The following is a 16,108-nucleotide window of genomic DNA, read 5'->3' on the forward strand; positions in this document are numbered from 1 at the left end:
GGCAACACTAGCCTTGACACAAAGTGCCATGCCATGTCCAATAAAGGACAGTACAATAGAGGCAGCACCGATCCGAGCAAGAAGGACTTGCCTTATGCAGGAGAAGGGGCGGGGCCCATAACCTGACAAGACGATATCAGAACTGTGTGAATAACAACAGGACTGGTTTGAGTATATACCTGACAAGACGATATCTACATAGAGTCATAAGCATATGTAAGATAGAGGAAAGCATGTAAGTAACTCACCAGAACTGTGTGAATAACAACAGGACTGGAGAGACGACGAGCTAGACTACTCAGTATATATACTCAGGCTAGCTATGCTGACTACACTACATTGACTACGATTTATAAGTATGATGAGTAAGTAAAGGTAGAGGATGACTGAGCGAGTATTCAGTCCTTACCAAGCGCATTGGTTATTACCAAGCGGTCATGTGCAAGTATGGTAAGCGGATATGACTTCAACTTCAACAGTGTTTCGCCTGCGTTCAGCGTTCTTGTGTAAATGCTTCTTGTTTGTACCAAGTTTCAATCGACTCTCATATGTCTGAAGGTGCACAGGGTGGGACAGTGCGATATTGCCTGTTTTCCAGTTTGAGGACACAGTCAGTGTGCCGCGAAAGTCCATCCATGAGAGAGCGGCGTGGCGGATAGTAGTCAGGCGACTGTGAACGTTGCAAGCATAGGCCCATCGACGCCTGTCTGCGTTGGCCATCCACACCGCCAACGGCGTCAGTTTTCAAGAGCTGAAGATGGGAGTCGTTACCAAGGGTTGTTTGACGTTTTTTTGATCGTGGCGCACGGCTATATTACCCGATGATTGATTAACTTCTCTGACTGTTTCGACATTCCCCCCTGGAGCAATATTGGAGAGCCACATCGTTCGAGCAAACATTTATCTGACGTTCCCTACGAGTTCGGCCACGTCTTCAGTTGCGTAAATTGCACCAACTTGCTGATCCAGATTATGTTTACTTAATCAACCCAAGTGGTGTGCTGCCAATGAACCACTGCGCGAGGGTGATACGGCTTGCCATTGATGCCTTCCGCCTCCATGCGCTTCTTGATGCTGCGGTGCACCTGGACCCCATCCTGCCCGGCATCCGGGATAACGCGGGCGCGGCCCCAGTTGGCCCTGAAGACCGTGACCCACGTGCCGCGGTTGCGCTGGTAGCGCTGGCGCCAAGGGATTATCTCCAAGATCCACCAAAACCAGTGCAGTGAAAGCTGGTCGTATACGGGCGCGAGGGCGTCGACGAGGTCGTGCTCTTCCTCTGGTTTGCCGAGTATGGGGTCCTCTAAGATGGCCTTGTGCATCGGCTGTGCGGCGGTGCGCGTGTCGAGCCACACGTGCATTCGGTGGCAGGCACAGCGCCCGGCGGGCGGGGCTTGACCATTGGGAAAAGCGAGCTGGGGTCGAGTCCAACAGAGCGGAGCCGGTCACGGTAAAACATTACCCCGCTGTCTGCCTCGAAGCACTCACGGATCATCCACCGCAAAGGAATGCGCGCAAGGTTGTGCACCGTTTCGTTGGCGACGGAGCCGCCGCCGACGTCTGTTTCCTTGGTCAATGGACAGTCAAGCAGATGCAGAAGAAAAAGACATACCGCAGTGACATCCGGCGAACCACACTCCCTTGACATCCATCTGATAGTGCTGGTGGCTGCCAGCAAGCGGTTCCGCACCCGAGTTCGGCACAAATTCACTGCCGATGCGCACTTCGTCGGTTGTGGGCCTGTTCCACATATTGACCTGTAGTACAGTATATTCAGAGGGCAATGACCGATTAGATCTCACGGACCTTGAACTTGACTCGCCGCTCGTCCAGTGCCATCGCATGGCGGAAGGTTTTCACAATGGTGTTAGATGTCGTGAACGGTAATGTGTGGGGAATCAGTCCGACAGAGGCCACTGTATCCCAGACTCCAAGGAACCTGATACTAACATCGCTTGAAAATGTCTTTGAACTTTGGATCAGCGATGCATTGCCTGGCGCTGTGACTTGCAAGAACTCACTCTCTTGAAGGTGTTGGACTGCTTCCACCCAAGCCGATCTCTGTGCTTGTACATTTTATAGGCGAATGGTACCTGCTCATAGTTCGACACCGGCAGAAGGCCGACCTTGTGGAGCATTCCCGCAAGACTGTTGAGTGCAATCAATGCGTGAGCATGCCTCATCTAACCGACAAAACTCACCTTCGTGCGATATAAGCCCCGCGGGAGAAGCCAAAGATGCAGATGCTGTCGCCCTCGATATCTGGAAAGAAATAAGTGCACCGCAGACCGGCAACTTGAGATAGCGCACAGTTCTGCATGAGAAACTCGTATCCGTCCTTGACATGCCGATCGAGATGTTCATCGGCCAGCTTGGAGAAGAGGTGCCGCACGGGGCTGGCGATCTCAGGCGTGAAGTAGGTGCTGATGCCCGCCTGGTAATACACAAGCTGCTTCGTGCGGTTCGCTTTGGGCAGGAGCGAGCAGAACTGCACGATGTTGGAGTTGTCCGCACCGAATTCGTCGCCGGTGCCGTCGAAACAGAGGACAAGTGTGCAGTGGGAGTGGGTGTTAGCGATTGGCAGCTTGGCGTGCGACGAGGCACGTGGCTGATGCTGATGTGACAGATCGGCGCCGGGATGCCCGACCGGTTGCCAGGAGTTCTGGTGCAGGTCTAGGCACTGGACATTCACCTGGCAGCGCTTTTGGCTGGGTTTACTGGGAGTACAAGCCTGGTAGCACGTGCTGGACAACAATAAGCATCAACTGGCTGGAAACTGGGTCAGAGCCGGTACGGATTGGTACACGGCAGGCGATAAGTCGCAGAAGGGTGGCGTCCCCTGCGCGGGCAACGACTGGGGGTCAGGACTGGGTGCTGGGCGAAGTTGTAGGGGCACGGGGCGTTATCCCGGAGCATGGGCTCTAACTGTCAGCGCGGATTGGTGCTGGGAAGAATGGGCTGGGCTTCAGGGGGTGCGTGGCAGGCTGGGGATTCACAGGGGCACTGGGAATGACGTTGGCCGGATTTGGGCTGGGGTCAATGTGTCGGAGTGTTGCTCGGCGGACAAGATACAGGTCGATCGGATATTGGCTTGGGACTTGATTACGCAGATGGTCAGCGCATCGACTTGCATGGGACTGGCTGTGGGCAGACCTTGGGCTGGGCGCGGGGCGGGGATAGGCTGTGCGTCGGACCAGGGGTGAACGACTTGGCTGGAGGGATTTCTGGCTGAGCGGACGGAACGCCGGAGGCTGGATTAGGTCTCGGGGCAGGGCATGCGGACTTACGTGTCGTCGGTCGGATCGGGCTGGCGGGACGGGTTGGATGGAAGGAGCTCGTTGGAGGGGACTGGTTCTGGGTGCCTCTCGCACGAGGGGGTGTGTTAGCGATTGGCGGCTTGGCGTGCGACGAGGCACGTGGCTGATGCTGATGCGACAGATCGGCGCCGGGATGCCCGACCGGTCGTCAGGATAGATGATGGGGGGTAACGGGTAACGACTCTTTACGGTTTGCCTCTGTACTACTAGGAGGTACAAACTACGACTATTACGGGTCAGCTCTCGCGTAAGCCAGCAAGGAAGCGGGGTATCTTTAACAGTGGGTTGGGGGAATAACGGCGTCAAGGTGTCCAGCGAAGAACAGTCCACTGGTAGGCTCGTCGGGTTTGTGTAGGTCACTGGTGTCCAGGAAGGGATTTTGCGTGGCGCTCTGGATGGGGAGCGTTGGATCGAGAGGCGACTGGGAGGAGATGGTTGATTCAGAAGGTGTGCTGGCTACCATTGTCGCGTCTGTCGCGGCGCGCTCGTGCCAGTGCGCCATGCGAAGCAAGGTAGCAGGGAAGGATTGGTTATCGTCCGGTAGCTCTCTCTATATATTGTAAGGGCAACCCCGGAGGCCTGAGATCAAGGTCCTAGCAGGGGAGGATCCAAAGCGTGAACATTGGTAAGCAAATACAAATGAAGCTGACCTAGCAGGGGAGGATCCAAAGAGAAGAAACTCTGAGGGTCCGCCTGCTAGGTAGCTGACTATATACTGCTTGTCCGTAGCTGCCGCTGTCGGGCACAGAAGGCTTGGGCGGCGTCGCAGGCAAGGTCCCAGGGCGACCGTCGGGAGGGCGTTGACGGATCGGTGATTGTGCGGGCGAGATAGAGGGCCGGACCGGAGTCGGAACCGGAATCGGACCGGAATCGGGCGCGTCTCCGGGCCGAAAGGGAGGTTCCCCTGACATCACCCCCCCCTTTGAATGCGGCGTCTCGACGCATAGACCGGAACGGAATCGAGTCGAAGGTCGCGGAGGCGATGTGTCGTGGCTTGCCAGGGTACTTACGATAGAACTCCGCAATTTTCTCCGGGGCGAAGACGCGGTCGAAGCGGACCCACTGGTCGTGCGATGCGTCGTAGCCTTTCCATCTGACGAAGTAGTTCAGCCGTTTATACCTCACCCTTGCGTCCAGGATTTCCTCTACTTCCCACTCCGGGACTCCGTCCTCGAGGTCCGGAGGGGGCTGGTCGTAGCCGGGGCGTCCGTTGAAGGGGTCGTCCTGGGCGAGCTCGAGCTTGACGACGGGGAAGACCGGGTGGAGCTTCGAGTAGCGCGGAGGGAGGTCGAGCTTGTAGGCACCTTTGCTGATCTCCGCGACTATCTTGAACGGTCCGAGGCGGCGATGGGAGAACTTTTCCGAGGGGCGAGTCGTCCTGATGTCAGAGGCATCCAGCCAAACATGGTCGCCAACCTTAAACTCCGGAGACGGAGTGCGTCTCCGGTCGTAGGAGTGAACGTGGTTGTTGTAGGCGAACTCCGCGGCCGGAATCAGCTCATCCCAGTCGTCCTGCTGGTAGTTGGTGAAGATCCGCAAGTACTGCTCCAGCTCCTGGTTGACGCGCTCTGTCTGACCGTCTGTCTGCGGGTGGTACGCGGTGGACGTGGCGGGCTTGATGCCGATTAGACGCCAAAGTTCTCGGGTGAAGTCCGCGATGAACTGCGAGCCGCGGTCGGAGACGTACTTCTCTGGAGTCCCATGGTGCCGCCAGACATTCCGGTAGTAGAGGCGGGCTGCCCCTACTGCATCGACCGTCGTATGACACTCCGAGAAGTGGGCGCGCTTTCCGAGGGTGTCAAGGGCATCACGGATGTCGCGGAGGAGTTCAGAGCCGGGACCGGAAACGGAAACGCCCTCGAGTGCGCGGACGTGGAAGAGTTCAGGCCGCAGAAGGACGACATCAGAGTTGTCGGAATCGACTCCGTGGTCGGGTCTCCGGGAGAGGGCGTCAGGCCGACCCATATCGCGGCCAGGCTTGTGGTGCAGCGTGAAGTCGAACCGGGAGAGGTACAGAGACCACCGGGCCTGTCTCCGGTTGAGGTGCTGCGTCTTCCTGAAGTACTCCAAATTCTTATGGTCAGTCCAAATCTCGACAGGGTGCGCGGCGCCCTCGAGGAAGTGTCTATACTCCTCGAGTGCGCGGATGATCGCGAGCATCTCCTTGTCGTGGATTTCGTAGTTGCGCTGGACATCATTTAAGCTTTTGGAATAGAATGCTACAGGGTGCCACTTCCCGTCCGGGGCGGATTGTGAAAGAACCGCCCCCGTCGCATAATCAGAGCTGTCCGCCTCGAGTCGGAAAGGCCGTGCGTCGTCCGGAATCGCCAGGACCGGTTCCGAGGTGACTGCGTCCTTGATCGCTTGGAACGCGGAGGCCTCCGCATCGCCCCAAGTCCATTGCTGGTCCTTCTTGGTGAGCACGAAAAGAGGGCGCGCAAGGGTCGAGAAGTCCCGAATGAACCTGCGGTAGAAATTAGCGAACCCAAGGAACTGCTGAATGTCCTTCTTGTTTTCCGGAGTCGGCCAAGCGGAGACGCCTGCGACTTTGACGGGGTCCATTTTGACGTGGTTGTGGGAGATGATGACTCCGAGGTACTCGATTGACAATTTTTCAAAGTCGCACTTCTCCGCTCGAAAGTACAACTTGTGCTCCCGGAGTCGCCGTAAGACCTCCTGGACAATCTGCCGGTGTTTCCGGAGGTCGGAATGGGCGATCAGGATGTCGTCAAGGTAGATCATAACGTCTCCGGAGAGGATGAGGTCCTGGAAAATGTCATTCATCATCGTTTGGAACGTCGCGGGAGAGTTTGTCAGGCCGAAATACATCACCAAGGGCTCGAACAGGCCTCGGTTAGTCCGGAAAGCCGCTTTCCACTCGTCACCTTCCTTGATCCGGACGTTGTTGAAGCCCCAACGGACGTCGAGTTTGGTGAAGTAACGAGCGCCTTTGAGCCGGTTGATGAGGTCGTTGATCAGCGGAAGGGGGTACCGGTTTTTGACAGTCATCGCGTTGAGAGCCCGGTAGTCCTGGACGAAGCGGAGTCCGCCATCCTTCTTCTTGACGAAGAAGACCGGAGACGCCATCGGAGACTTGGAGGGGCGAATCCGGCCCGTCGAAAGCCCTTCCTTGATGAATGCGTCGAGCTCGCGTTGCTCAAGGGGCGAGATGGGGTACACCTTGCAGTTGGTGGGCTTAGCGTCGGGGACAAGCTCAATGGCGTGGTCCCAGGCTCTCCGCTCCGGTAGCGTGTCGAAGGACTCCTTGTCGAAGACGTCCTGGAACTCCTTAGCCCAGTCCGGGATCTCGGAGGCCGGTGGGGCGGAGTTCTTGGTGAAGGCTTCGGCCAGACGCTGTGAGACGGTGCTACCTGCGCATATCTCCTCTGAGGGACGGAACGAGGTGTAGAAGATGTGGTCACCATCTTCGAGCTGGTCATCTTCGTCATCCGAGTCCGAGTCCGGCGTCAGATCAGGCAGGTCGGAATCGAGACCGGAATCGGAGTCGTCTCCGTCCTCAGGGCCAGAGAGGTCCATAGTGCAAACCGAGGGGAACGGGCCGGAGCGGTGACGCTTCTGAAGCGACCGGAGTCGCCGCAGCTCGGTCCGTTCGACGCGCTCTTCCTCACGGCAGGTCGAGCAATTGCGGGGGCACCGTGTCATCTTGACCTCCTTGGTTTCCCAATTGATCTCTGGGTTATGTTTCCGCAACCAGGAATACCCCAGGATGAGGTCTTGCTTGCCAAGATGGGTGACGGCCAGTTGAACTCGTTCGGCATGGCCCTTGTAGCGCAGGACCAAGTCCGCGATTTGTTTGATGGAGCCAGCGTCATTGGGGGTGCCATCGACATTGAAAACCGGAATCGGCTGATCGAGGGTGCGGACCGGAATGCCATTCCGAGCAACATAGTTCGTGTCAATGAAGTCGGAGGTGGCACCACAGTCGACAAGCCCAGAGAGTGAGAGCTTCAGCGCGCTAGTGGTGGACTCAAGCTCCAACGGGAGGTGGAGGGAGTTCGCCCCAGGGGCAGCGGCAACAGTGTACTGCTTGGGCAGTTTCTTTTCGCAGGCAGTGAGGCGGCGAAGGACGATGACCGGAGTCGCAGGCGGAGTCGGAGACAGAGTCGAGGCGGGGCAGGAGAGGGTGTATCTTTCGTTTCGGGCTCATTGTAGGGCAAGGAACTGCATTCATCATACAAAGAGGCAAAACAATTTATAGACGCGAACGAGGGCACACCAGTCACTCGTCGCGGGGGACAAAATCCTCTCCGGCCATCGACTCCGCTGCCGTCTCCGGCAGGGCAGCTGTGTCCGTGTAGCGGGCGATCAACTCCGCTAACATCTCGTCGCCGAGTTGTTGGATCACCTCGTCGAGGATGTCCATCGAGCGGACATCGGCGGGGAGGGGGCAATCCCGGGCGACATGGTTTGGGTCGCCGCACCTGAAGCAGGCGCGACGAGGGGCACCCCGAGCCCTGGTGTGGTCCAACTCCATAGGGACGGGAGCTGGAGGCGCCGGAGCGGGGGCGCGGGCCGCGGGTGGCACGACCGGAGCCACCGGGCGGAAGGGGGCCGGAGCCGGGATGCGGTTGACCGGAAACGGAGTCTGAATCAAACCGCCAGGCGTCTTGGGGGCGGCTGACTTGATCAGCTTGGCCCGGACCAGGGCCTCGTATTGACAGAAGGCCCGGGTGCGCCAGCTAAGGTAATCCCGGAGGTCCGGGGGGTCGTTCGAGGATGTGATTCCGTTGTTGATCAAGGGGTCAAGTCCGTGGCGGAACTTGGTCACCTTGACCAGCGCGTCTTCGAATCCGGCGAGGTCCATCAGGTCCTCGAAGTCGTCGGTGTACTGGTAGACATCCTTTGTGCCCATGTGATAGGCGGAAGTCTCCAGCTTGGAGAGAGCGTGATCTTGCTCGTTCTCCTCGATGAACCGGAGTCGAAACTCGGAAACGAACGAGCCCCAGGATGGAAACGGAAACGGGGCTTTGCTTCCGTGGCGCTCCGCCCATTGCTGAGCGGGTCCTTCTGCCATAAACGACATGGCATAGCGGACAGCCTTTTCCTCGCTCGCCTCTCCGTTGACCACGAAGGCCTCAGGGGCAAGGCGGGCGTAGGTGCGGACTGCGGAAAGGAACGCGCGGCCGCGTTTCCGGTCGCCGTTGAAGGTGAACGGGGGGTTTGGTCGCAAGACCAATTTTGAGGCGAGGTTGATGTTGCCGAAAAGGGCTTCGGAGTCGCCCTGGACCGGAGTCGGAGACGGAATCGACGTCTCCGGCAAAGGTGTTTGGGGTCCGCCAGCATTATTAGCGGCGGCAGCGGCAGCAGAAGCCTGGTTGGTGAGTAAAGCAAGGGCCTCAGTTAGGCTATCGATTTTCGCCTCGAGTGAGTCCAGCCGGGCGTCTGCGGTAGGAGTGACTCCGGACGGCATGACGGGTGCGGGGACCACAGGAGTAGAGGAGGAGGGGACAAGTGGCAGGGGCGGTGACAAGGGCGGAACGGACTCGTACTCTGAGCCTGAGTCAGCGCCGAACCTGGCAATCTTGTCCGGTTGATCCCGTAGAGAGTTTCTTCTGCTGTAAGGGCAACCCCGGAGGCCTGAGATCAAGGTCCTAGCAGGGGAGGATCCAAAGCGTGAACATTGGTAAGCGAATACAAATGAAGCTGACCTAGCAGGGGAGGATCCAAAGAGAAGAAACTCTAAGGGTCCGCCTGCTAGGTAGCTGACTATATACTGCTTGTCCGTAGCTGCCGCTGTCGGGCACAGAAGGCTTGGGCGGCGTCGCAGGCGAGATCCCAGGGCGACCGTCGGGAGGGCGTTGACGGATCGGTGATTGTGTGGGCGAGATGGAGGGCCGGACCGGAGTCGGAACCGGAGTCGGACCGGAATCGGGCGCGTCTCCGGGCCGAAAGGGAGGTTCCCCTGACGAGGTCCTCGAAGTCGTCGGTGTATCCGTAGACGTCCCGCGTTCCCATATGATAACCCGCGCTTTCCAACTTGGCGAGCGCGAGGTCTTGCTCGTTCTCCTCAACGAACCGAAGGCGAAACTCGGAGAGGAATAGGTTCCACCGAGGGAAGGGGAAAGGGGTTTTGCTTCCATGACGCTCTGCCCACTGCTGGGCAGGTCCCTCCGCCATATAGGACATGGCGTAGCGGACGGCCTTCTCTTCGCTCGGCTCTCCGTTGACCACGAAGGCCTCCGGGGCAAGCCGGGCGTAAGTTTTGACCGCGTATAGGAAGGCGCGGCCGTGTTTGCGATCTCCGTTAAACGCAAACCGGGGGGTTTGGCCGTAAGACCAGTTTTGAGGCAACAGTAATGTCACCAAATAACGCATCCACGTCGAGGGCATTCGGAGATGCCGAAGGCAGTTCGGGAGCTGCCGAAGGTGGTGCGGCAGCGGAAGCCTGGGAAGCAAGGTGGGTGAGGATATTGGCGAGGTTGTCTAGTTTCGCCTCAAGTGCGTCCATGCGCACGTCAGCGTCCCGGGGCAGCTCCGGTAGCATAGCGGGCGCAAAGACAACAAGAGCAGAGGAGGAGGGGTCAAGTGGCAGGGGCAGTGACGAGGGGGGTACGGACTCGTACTCCGAGCCTGAATCAGCGCCAAACCTGGCAATCTTGACCGGTTAATCCCATAGAGAGTTTCTTCTGCTGTAAGGGCAACCCTGGAGACTCCGACGAAAGCCTAGCAGGGGAGGATCCAAAGCGTGAATAAAAGCTACAGAAATACACGGAGGGACTGACCTAGCAGGGGAGGATCCAAAGAGAAGAACCTCTAAGGGTCCGCCTGCTAGGGCGCCAACTATATACTGGTCGTCCGTAACTGCCGACGTAGAGCGCAGAAGGCCTAAGCGGCATCGCAGGCTCTGTCCCAAGGTGATCGTTGGGAGGGTCTTGACGGATCGGTGATTGTGCGGGCGAAGGAGGCCGTGGACGATGGTCGGGGTGGGTCGGAGCGTCCGAGGGGGCGCCGGTCGGATGCGCCTCGGATGCGCTCGGAGGGTCCGAAGGAGGCCGAAGCGGGGGTTCCCCTGACACTTAGATTGTATCCTGTTCTTCCATTTGCACACAAGATTGCAAAGATAGATACAGTCATCCCTTGCACATCAGAACAAGATAATCTGGGTATTGGGAATAATGGACAGCTGCATGTTCATAAAGGCCAGCTTATCACCCTCTCAGTAATATCATATCACAGGTCAGAAATACTACAAAAAGTCATTATATTTCATATTATTCACATTTATCATCAGACACAAGAGTTTGTGGGGAGATGATGCAGAGCAGTTTAATCCTCAAAGATGGATTGGGGGACAGGTCCCCAAAACATCTGTTTCAGGACCATTTGGGCATCTGTCAGTGATTAAAAATAGTAAGAGATCATAAGCGACAGTTTACATCTCTCAGGCTTTCCTTCTCAACTGGTCCACATCATTGCTTAGGGTATAGTATTAGATCCTAGATATGGATTACTAACACTTATATGATTTTAGATGGCGATTTGCGTAAGTTAAACATCATTTTTTAATGTGAATAATGCCTAATCACTCTTATTTTATCAATAGCTTGCTTGAAATGCAGGTTATTCTATGTGAACTCATTATGAAGTTCCAGTTTTCAACTGCACAACACAATATTGTAACTCCAAAACTTGCAAATACCCTGATACCAACAGATGAGCAAGGAAATAAAGCAGTCATGCTGGCTGTAACCAAATTGATGTAGTTAATAAGTTATTATACCATTTTACTTTATTTATGTAGTACTCCTATTGAAATATACGATAGTGGCAATCCAATGTTTGAATAATTTATGATAGTTTTTAGTACTAGCTGTGCCTGACAGCTAATCGAGACTCCAAAAGCTTGATGAAAACAATCCGAGACTCATTCGAAACCGTGAGAAACCATTCATGATCAAAACTATTTGCGTTCAAGTTGTTCCGTATCAAAAACAAACAAAACCTCTCAACTCCGGGTCGAGGAACTCTGCTAAAGGTATCTACTCAAGGCCTTTTTATACTTACTGACGACTGCGGATCACGCTGAGTCACCCGTTCCTACCGCATCTCCCAGTTACCTAATTCAACCTCTGTGGTTGTCGACACGACCGTGTCGCTCTCCCGACGGTCGTGACTGCGCACATAGCCGTGTTACGATCAACCAGTCACGGATCGTCGCCTTAAGGACCGGGAGACCATTGAAATGGTCTCCGCACCTGTTTCTAGGGCCCCAGTACTACCCACTCTACTAGGTGCGCACTCTTCAACAGATCTATTATATAGTGATTCCAGAAAGCAATATATTACTATTACTATGGTAGAACTCAGTTTCAATAGTAATCACTTTGGAATCACTCTGCTGAACATAGTGTAGGACTGCTGATCAAGTTCATAGTAGGCACTAGCCTGCTTAATGCTTGGAGCAATGTCCCTGATTGTGTTTTGAGGGTCCCTCTAGGTCCACAGGGAATTAAAGAGGCTTGAAAGCAAGTTACCTCACAGTCTAGCAAATTTTCCAGTGGGAACTAAGTCAAATTTCTATGGAAATAAGCATACTAGATTATAGTTGAGTATATTCATAACATAATTATATTTTTCATCTGAACATGATTATACTATACTACAAATATATTATTATGTTGAGACTCTGAATAGGTTATGATCATAATATATTATCCCTCAAACATAATATAATTGTATTTGGCCAGCACTAGTTTGATTGAAATAAGTCAGGAACAAGGAAAAATAATAATTGTGTGTGATGCTTTACATTGGTACAAAAACATCTATTGTCTTGAAAATTACGTATACAGTGACTGTTGGTCAATGGTTCTAGCCGTTGCCTCAGCACACATGGTTTCCCTCACCGCAAAAAGTAGCTCACCAGTGATGGCACTGATTGACTGAGGGTGGGACAGGCGGTTGTCCGGGCGGCGGATCGAGCTCGATGGGCTCGCAGGGCACGGGAATGGCGACGACGGCCAGTGCAGCAGCAACGAGGAAGAGAAGTGTGGCTGGAAGTTTCATTGCTGACAGTGTTGTGACAATGGATGGGAGACAGTTTGTGTTGCGTCCTCGACTGCGTGCTCAGTTATATACCAAGACCAACTCGCCTGAATCAAACGGACGGTAACTTCCCATTGAACCTAGTCAATTCTAACACGGGAGTTACACTCTGCCGCAATATATCCAGGATATAAGTATCCCAACGCACACATGCATGCATCTATAATCCAAACACAGCAGACAGGTATCGACAATTGCAAATAAACAGGGCATAAGTGAGAGCCATCCGCTGGGCGACTGATATGATATCAGCCACGGGAGTTTCCCGATCGAAGGTAACGACGTACTCAAAAGACTGCGTTCATCTTGGGGTCCACATCCTCCGCTGCTGCGGGCACATCGAATTCACCGCGCCGCAGAGCTTCTACCGGACATGATCAGAAAGCATCGGAGGGAACGAGTGTCGTACTGTTTGGCGCTGCAAGCACACTGGCGACGATGGCCGTGAGGAGGACGACGGCGGGGAGGAAATTCATGGGCCTCGGGAATGGGAGTTGGTGAGAAAAGTGGATGGCGATGACGATATATATGAGGGGCGGAGAATTAGGTGCGTGCCTGTGCCTGCAGACATGCCGATAACGGCTATTTTCGTTGTGTGGGCGATAAGTAATCGGCGTAGAGTTAGACACTCAGCCAGCAGGTCGTGGTGGGAGTTCCTCTGTGAGAAGAAGGCTGATTCCGGGAAGAATCCGAAGCGCGACGAACAAGGGGTGCGGTGCGATGCGGAGATATGATGGCGAGCGTGGAGTCGTGATATTCAGGTGGGCGGGAGTAGTAGTAGCTATGAATATCTTTGTCGCAGCCTTAACACATGCCAGCCCAGACCCGGCGCACCAGCGAATCGAACTTCAGCGGTTGCTTAAGCAAGCAGAAACGCGAAGAATTAGCAGTGTACGCACTGGCCATACTGCGCGCGGCGCCACGTCATCGAACCGTCCCGTGAGCGCATCCTTTCTCCGTCACACGGACTGCATCCCGTGTGTGTTTGTGCCTTAGGGCCGCCGGTCCGGCGCGTCGGGCAAGTGACGACAAGCGGCGCTCTTCCCAGCGACACCACAAGACCCGGTTCGGGGGGGCTGTTTCGCCACAGTCAGCAACACAGAGGTAGCGCGTAGGTGCCAAGCCGGACGCCGAACAGCGTGAGGCTCGTCGTGAGCGCTATCGACACTATTGGCATTTGCGAAGAGATGAGCGTCAGAGGGTGAGATCAAGCTGTCACTTTTCTTTTTTGACAGCGTGTCACGCTGACAAATGCTCTTCCTCTCGGCGGTCATGATCACTCCGCCAACGCGGTCCTCCACCCTCGTCGCGCTCGGTTCAGGCTAGAAGCCTATAAGACGCAGTTTATTCCTGCTTTTTGTATGTCCCTCGTCATGAATCCCTGCTCCGAATTTTTGATACCATTCCAGTTTGGCCATGTGTGTGTTTTCGCCACTGTGGGTAAACTGTGGGGCTTCCCACGCGCCCGCGCGCGTACTGACGCACGTTTAGACCTACCGGCAACTCAGCGCTCACTCGCTTGATCATGCACCGGCGACTCAGAGCGCTCCGCGATCTTGCGATTGGGACCCTGAAATGGTGTCTCAGCTACGGTGACGTTGCGCGATGGAAACCATGGAAGGAGACCATGACGACGGCTGGCATTATCCTCCTCTGTCGCGGAGATAGAAGTGGAGAGCGCACTGGGGGACCTTTCTGCGACTATTTGGTGGATATAAGGGCGATAGCGGCTCGCAGAACCCAGAAATTTAAAGTGAGCATCGATTCGGTCCTTCTTCCAACCGATCATGAGAAAACTCACATTGCGGGGCCATGAAAGATCGGGAAGATATCATCGCGACGTTTCTCCGGGCCCACTGACGCCTTACTCGTTTCTGTGCGTCCTTTCCCATTGCTGAATGTAACGCACTGACCGCTCAGCCCAACAGGTCCAAGCGATCTTTCCCACCGAGACATCACATGCGGGCGTCCGTCTCTCTACTGACACTGGCCCCCGCCCCAGTGGTGCTTCCCTTGAGCATCGTGTATTTAAAGGCTCACCACTGTAGCGTCGGGCTTTCCTTCCTCCATGACGAGAGTCATCCCTCCCTCCGACTCGTCGAACCCGTTTGCCCCGCCGGGCCAGTCGGCCGCCGACCTCTGGCTCGAGCGCTCCAATCTTGACGGCTTCGTCCTCTCGGGCGTAGGCTACGGCATCCTCGCCACAATCGCCTTCAACACACTCGCATTGTTCGTCCGGCCTAAACCCGGCAGATCCCGCGAACGCGGCTTGATCATCTACGTCCTGCTGACCTTCGCGCTCGCAACGGTGGCGTTTGCAACCAACGCGAAATTCAATGAGATGCAATATGTTGACGATCGGGGGATCCCTGGTGGCCCGAACGCTTTCGGCGCGTTATATTATAACTCGTTTTATAATATGTTTGCGTTCATTGCGTGAGTTGGAGCATTCTTCCGACGACCGGACGAAACTTGATCGTGAAGCTGGATAGGTATATCTTGATGGGGTGGATGACCAATGGGCTGATGGTGTGTCTCCAAATATTCCACGAGATCGCTGACATTGAGTCCTCCGTGCTCAGCTCTGGCGGTTTTCCATCATCTGGGGGAACAGCCACTACCTCACGCTCCTGCCAGCACTGATGTTTCTCGGGCTCGTCACGTTCTCCGTGCTCCTCGTCGTCTCGCTCTTCCTCATTGCTTCGCCCTTCTGGGCCGACCTGAGCGAGCGATTCGGGATCTGCTATTGGTCGCTCTCGATCGCGCTCAACATGACCGTCACATGTGGCATTATCTGGCGGATCTGCGAGCGGGCCGGAGAATACAAGTGGCCATGGGCGAGGAGCATGCCTATGCGCGGCGCTACGTTGGCATCGCGGCGATGCTCATCGAGTCCGCCGCACTGTACGCCATCTGGAGCTTGATGTTCTTGATATGCTATGCCCGGAACACCCCGCTGCAGAACATACTGCTGTCTTCGCTGGGGCAGGTTCAGGCGCGTTTGCAAACCTTTATTCAACTGATTCTCTCTCATAACCCCGAACAGGGAATTGCGCCACTCCTCATCCTGTTCCGCGTCGCCCAGGGCAGCGCGTGGACACAGGACACAGGGAATGTCAACGCGAGCAGTGGCCCACTGACTTTCCATCAGTCGCCGAACATCAACGTCTCTGGCATCGGCACGCGCTCCGCCCGGTCGTTCCAGCTCGGCAATCTGTCGCATGCCGCGGCGGCATCGTCCGCTGAGCGGGGCGACTGCGAGTCGATGTACTGCGGGCGGCCGTCATTCACACTGGACGACAGCCATGAGCATCATGATGGGGACAAGATGGGCTCTGTGTATGGGCCGGCGACGATTGAACAAGCGGAATCGGAGAGGACTTGTTATAATAGATAGGCGTACTGTATACTAGCATAGCAAGATTTCGAACATGTAACCATACCCACAATGAAAGTTACCCTGTTGCTCTCAGGCATTCGAGTGGACTTGAAGCATGTGTCTCGGCCCGAGTCATGATTTTCGGCTCCGTTTGATGGGTTGCCCGTGTTGAACAGAGCTTAGCTTAGGCAGAGATGGTCGATCACGTCGGGACTCCTGGATCAAATGACGGTGGCGAATGACGGTGGCGGCCTCAGTTGCCTGATGGAAAATCTGATTGTGCTCGGGAGCGAGCTCATCGGAAAAGCCGTCGACGGGAGGCTGAAAGTTTGCAGTAGTTATGGGA

The 16,108-nt window shown here is 55.5% G+C and overlaps 2 protein-coding genes across 2 annotated transcripts; one reads left to right on the forward strand and one right to left on the reverse strand.

Annotated features, from left to right (window-relative positions):
- Positions 1 to 980: 980 nt before the first annotated feature.
- On the reverse strand, positions 981 to 3,819 carry MIND_01313700 (DUF2235 domain-containing protein; the record flags this gene model as incomplete). The annotated part of the gene is made up of 10 exons (XM_037369592.1): positions 981 to 1,415; positions 1,463 to 1,560; positions 1,613 to 1,757; positions 1,807 to 1,965; positions 2,022 to 2,148; positions 2,202 to 2,262; positions 2,311 to 2,692; positions 2,742 to 2,854; positions 2,927 to 3,523; positions 3,597 to 3,819. The coding sequence occupies 10 exons, from the start codon at positions 3,817 to 3,819 to the stop codon at positions 981 to 983; spliced, it is 2,340 nt and encodes a 779-aa protein (XP_037214090.1).
- A 10,089-nt stretch (positions 3,820 to 13,908) lies between these two features.
- MIND_01313800 (uncharacterized protein) lies at positions 13,909 to 15,780 on the forward strand (the record flags this gene model as incomplete). Its single annotated transcript, XM_037369593.1, has 5 exons — positions 13,909 to 14,136; positions 14,203 to 14,259; positions 14,312 to 14,387; positions 14,432 to 14,819; positions 15,021 to 15,780. 5 exons carry the CDS (start codon positions 13,909 to 13,911, stop codon positions 15,778 to 15,780), a joined length of 1,509 nt encoding a protein of 502 aa, XP_037214091.1.
- Positions 15,781 to 16,108: the final 328 nt, after the last annotated feature.

The sequence above is a fragment of the Mycena indigotica genome (assembly GCF_014461135.1).
Source record: "Mycena indigotica strain 171206Taipei chromosome Unknown Mind.scaff0014, whole genome shotgun sequence".
NCBI lineage: Eukaryota > Fungi > Basidiomycota > Agaricomycetes > Agaricales > Mycenaceae > Mycena > Mycena indigotica.